General features: G+C 38.9%; 1 protein-coding gene across 1 annotated transcript in view; it reads right to left on the reverse strand.

The window, feature by feature from the left end:
* Nucleotides 1–364: 364 nt before the first annotated feature.
* Nucleotides 365–12,185, reverse strand: part of VMP1 (vacuole membrane protein 1) — a 122,323-nt gene continuing 110,502 nt past the window's right edge. Inside the window, exons 11-12 of the mRNA XM_054574868.1 lie at nt 2,278–2,380; nt 365–1,206 (exon numbers count right to left, since the gene is read on the reverse strand). Of these exons, the coding sequence (XP_054430843.1) occupies nt 1,063–1,206; nt 2,278–2,380 (247 nt within the window). The 3' untranslated portion in view covers nt 365–1,062. The remainder of the gene's footprint in view (nt 1,207–2,277; nt 2,381–12,185) is intronic.

Below are 12,185 nucleotides of genomic sequence, written 5' to 3' on the forward strand. Positions count from 1 at the left end.
TATAAATTTCTGTTAAAACCAGAGTACACACTGAGCTAAAATGAACACGTGAGAAAACTGTGGGTTTCTAAAAAATGAGTTACTTCTCTCTCCAGTGTTTATTTGCACACCACCATGTCTCCTGTTCCCACAAACCAAGAAACCCCCTCACGACGCCCACCTATAAGGTGCCATTCATGCCAGCAGCGAGCAGGCGGCTGCCCAGTTCCAGCCTCACCAAAATACCTTGGTGGTGTCCCTTTCCATGCAAATAAGTGAAGGCTCAAGAAATTACGGCTGTAGGTGGATTTGGCAAGGCTGCCATTCAGTTGGTAGAAGCTAAAAGGAAGTGAAAAAATCAAAGCGCTCAAGAAAACGAACACAATTTTGGAATGATCAAAGAGGTCTTTATAAAGTTTTCTCATGACTTCATTCTAAATATACAGAATAAAAAATGGTGTCGGCTCATTCGAAAGACACCAACCAGATTTTCCTTATACTGTCTCAAAATTTAAAGATCAATTTCCCAAGAGGGTGTGCAATGCATCATAAAATGGCCTTTTCTCCAGGAAGGAGAGGAAGGGCTGGGCAGGATGGCATATTAAATTTTACCATGATAGACATGCAAGACTGTTATCCCATCTAATAATTATATACATTTTGATGACTTAGAAAAACAAAGCAGTCATTTGTGACAAGCCTAAAAAGCTTGACATATTTAACATACTTAGGAACTTTTTTTGTACTGTCCGGAATTCTTTAATTGTATGATGTGGGCCTTTTGAAAGTAATAAATAAAAGGCCAGTTTCTGTTAAGTTTGCTGCTGAACATCACATTCCACCCCAATAAAATACAACTTGAATTGAATTGAGGGTGGATACCTTACCGTAACACACAAAGGAAAAGTATGTCAGTGCAAAATATGGACTAAACTGCTTTCAGGAAAAAAAAACAAAAAAACAAAAAACAAAACTGAAATTGATACAGGATGGAAAAGGGAACTTTCTTTCCTGATCTGGAGTCCTCCCAATTAAGGCAGAACCCATCCATTCTAATTTCTGCTATTAAAAACCTTTTCCTGCTTATTTAGTTTTCTCCTCTGAGTTCAACCGCTGCTGGATTCTTTTGGCATAACTTTGTGCCATGGAGTTAATGATGGACAGGATGAAGTAACACACCATTACAACGACCAACTTCTCAAACATCCAGGACAACCAGTTTTCTCCCTGCAGGAATAAATGCAGAATAATCGAGAAATACTTTGTCATTTCAGTAGTATTAGCGGATCATCTACAATGTTTCAAGGAAAATAATGAGAACTTGGGAGCTGTAACCTATAAAGTCTAAACAACTGAAGATGAAGTTTCATGTCTGTAGCTACCCTGAAATCTACACTTAGGCCCTTCTCCATCCAGTTATTAAGATTTCCCTTTGTTGACGATAAAGTCAACGTTGATTCAGAGTTTAGAATGGGGCAAGTGTGAGGTCATCTCTTGTCTTTTACTTCATAAGGACAAAGTCTTTGATTAAATTCTACTACGTAAAGTCACCACATAGACATTTGTACAGGAATAGTGTCAAGATAGTTATATATTCTTTTTCCAGTACTGGGAGCAGCTTTTAAAATATAAATGTTATCTATTCCTGAAATCATGTTTGCTCAACTGAGGGCAGCAAAGGGCCACACAGAGTACAAGGTCATCAAAAACACACACAAAAACCTCAACTGTTCTTCCTTCAAGTTTCCCATTTCAGCTTATTGCTTACTCATCCTCTTTTAGTCATTTCCCTTTGTCACAGAACTATTTACAGAAAAGGCAGGCTCAGTGTAAGTTACAGTTTTTATGTTTCGCTATATTAAGAGCCGTGGTTTATTAAAAAATGATTGTTTTCCTAACTTTAAAAAGAAAAATGGTGCAAAAATGAACGGAGATGTTCAGGCGACCTCAGCAAGTCCAACACTTTGTTATGCTGTAAATCTCAACCTTTTAATCCATTCAGGAAGTCCACTTGCTAATAAATCATTCAAGGCAGTAACTCACTCTACATAACAGATCTATTATTTTCCACTAGCCCTACTCTTGCTTTGGAGAGAAGATGTACAGAACAGAAGTTACATTTTCTGATTCAGACAAAGGCAGATTTCCGAGTTGAGTACACAGCCACAACTCCTGGTAGGGAAGACTCACTGGCACACAACCCTCACTCTATTTGTCCAAAAATGCCCTGAGTGCCAGGACTGTGGTTTCAGCCTGAAATTGGGAGCAAGGGGAGAAGAAAACAGAGGCAAGTCTCACCTGTGGCGCGCCCGTCTCGCCCCTGTGGTGAAGCTTCTGCCGCTGGGCCTCCAGGTACTCCTGGAACGGCTTCTGCAGAGACGGACCTATGCCGGGGACAGCACTGGGAGCAGGGACAACAACCCACGGGAAAGGGTACATTTGGGAAGAGAAGAAGGAAAAACGTTAAAGAAAAATCCACTTACCGCCTGGATTCAAAAAGCAGGGATTGGTAGAAAGAGAAAAAAAGTAAAACTATCAGCAGAGCTGGCGAAATCTTGTGAACTCTTTTTAGTGGATAAAAATTCATCCTTTAACAATCCCTTAAAGGAGAATCATCTCTCCCACCAACATGTTTGGGAGAAAGTAGGAGCTCAGCTCCTTGCTTCCAGCCCAGTCCGTCCTTGCAGTGGAGCGAGCTCAGCTGCGGCTGCACACTGATGTGATACAAAGAATAAAATGAATGACTTCTGAGAAGTCCCACATTTATCACCACCAGTTCCTGTAAGAACTGGTTTGAACCGATTAATAAGGAAATGACTTAGGCTTGTGTCATCCCCAGTTGAAAAAGAAACTGCCCGCCCTCTCTCTGCCTTGTCCCATCTTCTCAGAGGGGGTGGTACTTTTTCAGTCTAAGTCCTTATTAGGACAATCTGTGCGTCATCCCTTTCCAAAAAGAATGCATTAGCGAATTTGGGAGGCACCTCCCACCAGTCAGAAGTCAGTGATTAACAAAGGGACAAAGAAGGAACTCTGAACCTTGAATCATTTCATGGTTTAGGGCAGACGTTTGCCCAGAAACAACAGCACATTACCAAACAACGTGTTCTCAGAAGATCGGGACGGGGATCTCTGACAAGTTTTTGCGCTCGGAGCTCCCTCTCACCCAGAGTCAGGGGAGGCAGTGCTGCTAAACCGGTTTGGCAACTGGAGCTACCGGACTCCTGGTTTAGAAATGCTTGCAGGCGTTTTAAAATGGTAACTTGGAGCAGCTCAGAAAACCAAACACCTCTATTTTCGGTGCCCTTTAGTACCCCTTTATTTTTCAATCTGCCGCACTAAGGCCAAAAGGAAAACAAGCCCACGCTCTTTTCTGCAGCCAGCAAAAGGCATTTCAACGTGTGCCTAATGCTCTCCCTTTTAAGTAACAAACTAGTAGATTAACGTCACCTCATTTCTAGAACAATTCAGTTGCTGCTTTCTGCAATGAAAAGCAGAGGAGTCGAGGAAGAGAAGTTTTTGGCTACTGTATTAACCAGAGGCTAACAAATATAAAACTCCCAGCAGAAACTTTTCTTTAATTATTTTAATTGTCAACCCACCAAACACTTCATGAAGTCCTTATTTTGTGTCCAACACTGTAACTGGTGCTACGGGGCGGGGGGGGCGGGTGGATATAGTCCATGCCACAAGAGACTTAAAATCATTATGGGGATTCAACAAACACGCGTGAACCGATTTGGGAACAAAAGAATTTACAAATCAACACTAAATGTGTTGCTACACAGATATACTGCAAAAAATGGGAAGGAAAGTGAGATCAGCGTGGGGCAGAGCCAACCTTTAACGAAAACTGAAGGGTATGTGAAAAGCCCTGAACGCAGTAGAGGCTGTGGCTGCACTGATTAGACCAGGAGACCCATGTGACAGACACTAACACGGAGAAGGACGACGTCTCTCAACCTACAGTCTCTCTGACTTTTAAGTGGCCTATGCAGAGAGCTGTGCCTGAGCCGTGTTGCTGTTATCGGTACCGACTGTGACTAGAAATGGGCACAGCAGTACCACAAACTCTCTTTAAAAGGGATTTTCCTTGTGTAGTTCTTTATAGGATGCAAAAGAGAATGCAAATACCTTATCTGTTTACAAATCAGACGAATATAAATCACATGAATATAAAAAAACAATTCTAATGAAATACACAAAAAAATTGGCATTGAAAACCTATAGGAACTTTCCTTCAGAAATTGTTTCATTCACACTTAATACCTATGCCGTTATTTTTTTTAAAGGTGAAAAAAGTCCTCTTATGTAGAAAGGCTGCAATGATTGTATGCGAATTTAAGCAGCGAGGCTGTACAAGAAATGACTTGAGAAGGCCATTTCCAAACATCCGCCAGGATCTGGATTCCATTGCACGTGTCTTGCCGGTGGCCAGGCCTCTGGCCTGCAGGGCGAGTAGAGCAGAAACGCGGCTTCCCGTTTCCTTCAAATCCCCCTTGGGCTCTCTCGGTCAAGTAATTATTTAAAGAGAAAATTAAGAACCAATATCCAAATGCTAGGAATGTTCTAATTTTTTGTTTTTGTTGTTGAGGGGAATGAGGGAGGGACCGGCAACAATCATTCCAGACACTCTTCAAAATAATTTGAAAAGATAAATGATTTGCCATTGGAAGTCTACTTTAGCTGACATTGAATATATATCATTATATATTTACATGATATGCAACTTTCAAAGAATTATCTTGGGCTAATGCTGAGATTAATTTTTCAAGGTGCTGTGGTGCTATATGCTTTGGGGAGTTTTTGGTGGTCGAGTGGAAGGTGCAATTTCTCATAAGAGACTAGGAAAATAGTTGAAAGTAGAGAAATTAAAAGTTTTTAGAGCAGCCTATTAATCAACACTACTATGAACAAATGTAACATGATCTGAATAAATCTAAAGAAGTTAATATATTAGAAATTTAGGTATTAAGTGTTATATAAACAATTATCAGATCTTCTTAATCTGTTTTATATATCCATATATTTTAGATTTTTATTTTCATTTCGCTAGCTCTACAAACAATGGCTTAAGTCAGATGCCTCGGCTTATACAAAGCACTCTTACACTAGTTTTCTTAATTAACACTAAAACTATTTTAGTCACGGACTAGATAAAAATTGGAACTACAGCTGTCACTATTAACCTGCATTTAAACAATAACATCGGCCCGCAGCCTCACTTTCAAGTTACTTTCAAACAGCAGACAAAAGTAAAAGTCCATTCTGACATTTAAGATTAATTTATTGTATATATACACGGTGCGGGGGGAGGCTGGAGGAATAACTAGCATCACAGTTCAGTGGTTTTTTAATAGTTGGCTTAGGAAATAGCTTAAATGCCATTATCTAAAGCCATTAAATTCCGAGTACCCTGTGCACCTGGCTAGGAACTCTCATCTCAACCCACAGTGAGTGGGTGGGATCCTCCATTTGCTATTAGGTGCTGATTATATTAAAAAGTATTAGTTTTGTGACATAGAAGAATATAAAATAGGATCACACACGCAGAACTATTTTTCAGTCAACTGTTAAGACTTAAATATGATTAAACTAGCCTTCTAAATAGCCACTTTCTCTATGTGAGAAAGCCAGAAATAAAGAAAAAAATATAAAAGAAACATAGAAGTTGATCTCATCTGCTTTTCCTTGCAGTAGACCTTCAACTTGGCGGGCAGAAAAAGCTTGTATCTTTTTGTGTGGATAGTAGTATCTTGATATTTATTTTCTTGGCACACACATTTTTTCAGGCGATATTATAACTCATTAAAAACAAATCTCTAACAAATTTTTCTAATGGCAATTTCAGAACATATGTTACCGATTATAATAAAGGGAAAAAAATGCAAACAAAAGAGCGGGGTCGGGGGGAGTAAAGGAAAAAACCACAGAAGTCCAAACCCACTCAGAGCTCAAAACCAGTTTCGTGGGAACACCACTTTGCCGTGCTGACTTACCTAAGTATGTGTGGAAACAGACACAAGACAAACTTCTTGGCAAAATTCTGTCAAGGGCCATGACTAACATGCAAACAAAACCTATTATTTTTTCATAGTTTTTAATACATATGTGACTCTGCCTCTGGAAATCACTTATCTGGTAAGAAATCTGTCTTTTAAATTCTGCCCATACTGGCCCATTACAAGGTGTCCATTATCTTCTGTACCCACAAAAGCCAGAAAACCTTCCAGAGGAAGTGCCGCAGGCGGGGAGGCTGAGTGGAGAATGCGGGATGCGATTCTACCAGGTTTCGCAAGGCTCACATTTTCATTTGTTGGTTAGTCTGGAGCACACACCCATTCCAAAAATTATTAAATCAGTCATTATTGCTGTTTTCAAGGGACTCCTTTCAAATTGTGTACCTCTAAAACTGGTTGACCAGGTACAAGAAATACACCATGTGATTTGCTCTTTCCCATCACAGAGATAGTCATCAAACAAGGATTTGCTATTAGATGACCTGAAATTTTCCTGTTCATGATTCTGTTTGGATTTTTCCAGCCAGGTGTGTTGTTTTTTGTTACTATGTGCCAACATACAACTGTGGGGCAGTAGTTAATAATATAATAAATATAGAAATAACACAAACTTACAAAAATGGATTTGTCTGAAGGCATTTTTGTACACCAACAATGAAATATCAGAATCGGAAATCAGGAAACAAATCCCATTTGCTAATCTCATTTGTCCCCTTAGAACAAGGGACATAAAGGAAAGAATAAACAAATGGGACTTTATCAAAGTAGGAAGCTTCTGCATGGCTAAAGGAAACATCAGCAAAATGAAAAGGGAACCAACCATATGGGAAAATACATTTGCCAATGATACCTCGGACAAGGGTTTGATATCCAAAATATATAAAGAACTCACACAACTCCACTCCAGGAAGACAAACAATCCAACTGAAAAATGGGCAAAGGACCTGAACAGATACTTCTCCAAGGAGGACATACAGATGGCCCAGAGACATGTGAAAGGATGCTCAGCATCACTATCCACCAGAGAGATGCAAATTAAAACCACAATTAGATACCATTTAACACCAGTCAGAATGGCCATCATAAACAAATCAACAACAAAGTGCTGGTGAGGCTCTGGAGAAAAGCAAACCCTAGTACACGGTTGGAGGGGATGCAGACTGGAGCGGCCACTGTGGAAAAGTTTGGAATTTCTTCAAAAAGCTAAAAATGGACCTGCCTTCTGATCCAGTGATCCCACGGTTAGGATGATATCCTAAGAATCCTGAAACACCAATTCAAAAGAACCTATGCACCTCAATGTTCGTAGCAGCACAATTTACAACAGCCAAGTGTTGGAAGCAACCTAAGTGCCCAACAGTAAATGAGAGGATCAAAAAACGATGGTACATTTATGCAGTGGAACACTACGCAGCAGAAGGAAAGAGCTACTGCCCTTTATGACAGCAGGGGTGGGACTGGAGAGCATTATGCTAAGCAAAATAAGCCAGGCAGTAAAAGGCAAATATCGTATGATCTCACCTGTAAGTGGAATCTAATCCACAAAACAAACAAGTAAGCAAAATATAACCAGCAACATTGAAATGAAAAACAAACTTACAGTAACCAGAGGGGAGGCAGGAGATGGGTAACGGGGGGAGAGAAGGGGAGGATAGGGACGGGGGTGGAAGTGGCAGGGGAAAATGGTGGCAGGAAAATGAAAACAATTGTACTTGAACAATAAAAAAATTTTTTAAAAATGGATTTGTCTTATTTTTTAGCCCTAATTTACACAGAGCCTATATAAAGATTAAGCAGTTCAATGCCTTAGGGAATTAAATGGATATTAATAAAGTAAATTTTTATTTAATATAGCCTTTGTTCCTTTCTTAATCACTGTTTTGAGGATCTTAGCATTATGTGATCATGTAAGTTACACTGGCTTTCCAGTAAACATTGTCTGACGTGGGTTCCTAGTAAGATTATAGGGTGATGAACCTTTATCTTTCTTAGAAGAAAGAATGGTTTTTACTTTTGTTTCACTGTTGTGAAGTACTTTAAGGATGATCTCTTTAACATACCTCTGAAGATTAATCATATCGATGCACAGGGTGTGATTAGTTCCTTTGAAAACTTATAAATGTGAGGAAATGTTCTTAGAATAAAATTCAAGTCAGGAGTAGTATAAAAAGGAAAAAAGGATTTAATCAATTCTATGGCTACTATAATTCAGAAGGCATAATAGAGATCTTTTGAAGTAAACTACCAATGATTTTTATTTATTTATTTATTTTAGAGAGAGGGGAGGAAGAGGGAGAGAAATATAGCTTTGTGAGAGAAACCCTGATCACCTGCCTCTTGCACACCCCCAACCAGGGACTTGGCCAGCAACCCAGGCATGTGCCCTGACCAGGAACTGAACTAGTGACTTTTTGGTTTGCTTGCCAGGGCTCAACCCAGTGAGCCACACAAGCCAGAGCACTACCAAAGATTTTGTAAGAAATTGTATTGATTTTGGGGGGGTGGGGGAAGAGAGAAACATTGACTTGTTCCAGTCTTGCATTCATTGGCTGATTCTTTTTTTGTTTTGTGTTTTTTAATGTATTTTTTCCATTACTATTTATCTTTCCTACACCCTCCTCCCTCTCACAATCACCACACTGCATTGGTTGGTTCTTCTATGTGCCTTGACCAGGAATCAACCCCACAACCTTGGAGTATCAGCCAATGATAGTTAGCTAACCAACTGAGCTAACAAGCCACAGCTATGACCAGTACTTTTGATAGTGGCTTTTAAGGGCAGAGAAGCCTAGACCAATGGTCTAAAAACATTTTTTTAAATCCTCACCCGAGGACACCATTACTGATTCTAGAGAGAAGGGGAGGGATAGAAAGAGAGAGGGAGAGAAACATCAATGCTAAAGAGATACATTGATCAGCTGCTTCTCACACACGCCACAACCGGAGACTAAACCTGCAACCTAGGCATGTGCCCTGATGGGAATGAACCACGACCTTTTGATATAGGGGATGATGCTCCAACCAACTGAGCTACACCGTCCAGGGCTAAAAACATTTTTGTTGTATGTATATAATACTTATGCCAATAGCAAAATGCACAAAGACAAATTTAAAAGGATAAAGATAAAATTTTTTTAAATTGTTACTTTAAAAAAATTTTTACTGAATTTATTGGGGTAACATTGCTTTACAAAATTATATAGGTCTCAGGTGTAGAATTCTATATTACATCATCTATATATTGTATTGTGTGTTCACCACCCCAAGTCAACTCTCCATCCATCACCATTTATGCCCCCTCCACCTCTTTTAAAAATTAAAGTATTGCTACCTATGATGGCTTTCATGCTATCATTAGTGACTACTCTTTCAAGGCATATTATATACTTGTCCTTTATTAAGAGTGATGATTTCTAAATATTGTGGTTGATTTCTCTATACATATACTAGGAAGAGATGAAATACCAATGCTGCAACTTTTTTTGGTTTCTCGTGAGTGCGCTATTTGTATTATCTTCCTTTTATTGTTTCTTTATAGAAAACTCTTTAATGCACTTGTCTGTTTGTGAGGGTTAGCTAAAATTAGGAATTACAGACTATAAATCTGACTAATGAAGAAAGAAGGAACAAAGTAAATGGCAGCATGCTTACTGCAAGCGTCCTGTGTATGGTGGAACCCACACCCTTCCCCTAGCCTATTTGTGATCCACGGACTGAGGGAGTGCCCATCAGACTGATGGTAAGCTATGTTTGCCATGTATGTACAGCCAAATAAATTTTATATTATGTGTGCTACTGTAATAACATTACACATATTACAAAAATGCACAAAAAGAAAATAACAAAGATTAAAATAAATATAAATAAGGCGCTATAATTTTAGTTCCACTCTGATAGTGAGACCACTGGTTTAGCTAAACTGCAAGGGGTACAAATATTATATACCTTGTTCGCAAAAGGTAAAAAATATCTTAAGGCTTACTTAGCAGACCAACTCACTGCAGGGTTGCTACATAATATATTACAGGAAGAATATATATATTTCCACAAAGATGTGGGCTGGCTATCTCTCTTCTGTTCATCCTTCTAATACGGCACTATGAAGAGGGCCTTCAAGAATCTGGAAAGCCAAACCTCAAGGTACTGAAACCCAGTGTGTTCACAGTTCAAGCTTATCTTTCAAATGAATATCAGGGTCTTTAGAATTTTATTTCTTTCTTTTAAAAAAAAAAATTATTTATTTATTTTTAGACAGAAGGGAACAGAGGGAGTAAGAGAGGGTGAGAAATATCAATGTGATCACCCCCTACTGGGGACCTGGCCCACAACCGAGGCATGTGCCCTGACCGGGAATCAAACTGGCAACCCTTTGGTTCGCAGGCTGGAGCTCAATCCACTGAGCCACACCAGCCAGGGACAGAATTTTCTTGACTGAGTGAGGATTACTGGATGTAAATCAATACATCAAATTTATCCTCTGACTCCAGAGAAATCATCTATCAATTGAGATTTGGCCCAGGAGCATAGGAGTAGAGCCCTAATAGAAAATGGTCCTCCTCTAGACTGAAGCCAGCAGATTCTTCTGCTAAAGAGACTGAACTGTACTATTATGATACTACTTATGGTACTATTAGGATATATTTTCAGGGATGAAATAAAAGCTTCTCCAGATCCTTTTCCCACTACCTCTTTTGTACAAAAGAGGCAATGGCAGTATGATAGAAGTTCAGAAATAAGATCGACCAGAAATTTTCTTTCTTGATAAGTCTTATAAATAATTCTTTGTTTTCAGAAATGTCACATTTTAGTCAAACGTTATAGAGTTAAAATTTCCTCCCCACCCCCCAGTGATCTAAACAGGCCTAACGGTTAGTATTTTAATGAGTTGTCATTTCCTGTCTGATAAAGATTCTCACACAACTTAACCACCAGTTTTCCCTGCGGCCCAACCAGTACTAGAGTTCTATTCACTGTGACTCAGAATGGATCTCAGACCCCTGGCCTGATCAAAGATGATAGGTTGCCCTCCAAATGAAACTGTCTCTCCTAAGGTAGAAGGCTCTGGAGAGGAGGGAGGGGAAAGTTTATCACACAATCTTTCTTAAGAAGCCAAAGGCCATCATGCTGTTTTCAGAGATTAGAGAAAGAAAAAAGAAAGAAAGAGAAACAAATTGGTTATCTAATTAACCTACGAGTATGACTAGGAAATGAACTGGTGTTAACTGAAAATCAACTTATATTTATCCTTAAATGAGACCCAGTAATCCTGTATGATTTGAATGAAAGTATTATTAATTTTCCCATTTAACTGGAGAGTATGAATCTTTGAAGCTGATATTATGAGAATAAATACTCTACTTGCATTTGGATCTAAGTGTTGTAGCCTATCCAAACCAAGTTCCTTTACATCTCAGGATCTTGGAAGAGTACCACAATAAAATAAATTCAGAATAAAAGTTATGCAACACATAAACAATCTAAAGCTTTCTCATTTATACAAGTCTGGGTTGATGGTCTCTGGCACCATTTAAAATACACTGTGATTCAACCTCAGGATATAGAATTAAAACTTCTTGCATTTCATTCACATCTGTGCCCCTTTCAAATTATTAAAACCTCTTTTGTACTCAAGTTAGTCCATTGTGTGCTAAGTCGTATTATAAACACATGACACCTTCCCTTTCTTAGCGTCTATGTAGAAGAAAAGACCACTGCTTTACCTAGAAACATGAGGTATATTATTGTTACTGCCTCACAACATATTTCTCTTACAGACACCTTTCAAAAAAAAAATTTACAATTGCCCTTGCTTTTAAACATTTGAAACTGTTTTCTGTAAGAGTCAGAATGAAGGTAAGACGTCCTTATAATTAGCAGCTATTCTTTGAAATATGCTATCATTAGAGGGAAGCTTTTGAAAACAAAACCCCATTTGAGAATTTAGACTTGAGCAGGAGACAAGCTGGCATTTATGCTAATGATGAGGCCAGCACTAAAGGAGTAGTCTATAAGAACCAATAGAAGTGACTGGTTGCCAACACAAAACCCGTTAAAAATCAACTGATTTCAGCTCTTGAAAACGACACATTGGTGAAAGATTTATATGGTGACAAATCAATCTGCGGCTGGCTTAAGGACCCAGTGAAATATAAGGATGAAATTAGCAACAGGGACCCACAGACCTAAAGG

This window comes from Pteronotus mesoamericanus, unplaced genomic scaffold (assembly GCF_021234165.1).
Source record: "Pteronotus mesoamericanus isolate MK-2021 breed Mesoamerican mustached bat unplaced genomic scaffold, CSHL_Meso_final contig_269, whole genome shotgun sequence".
NCBI lineage: Eukaryota > Metazoa > Chordata > Mammalia > Chiroptera > Mormoopidae > Pteronotus > Pteronotus mesoamericanus.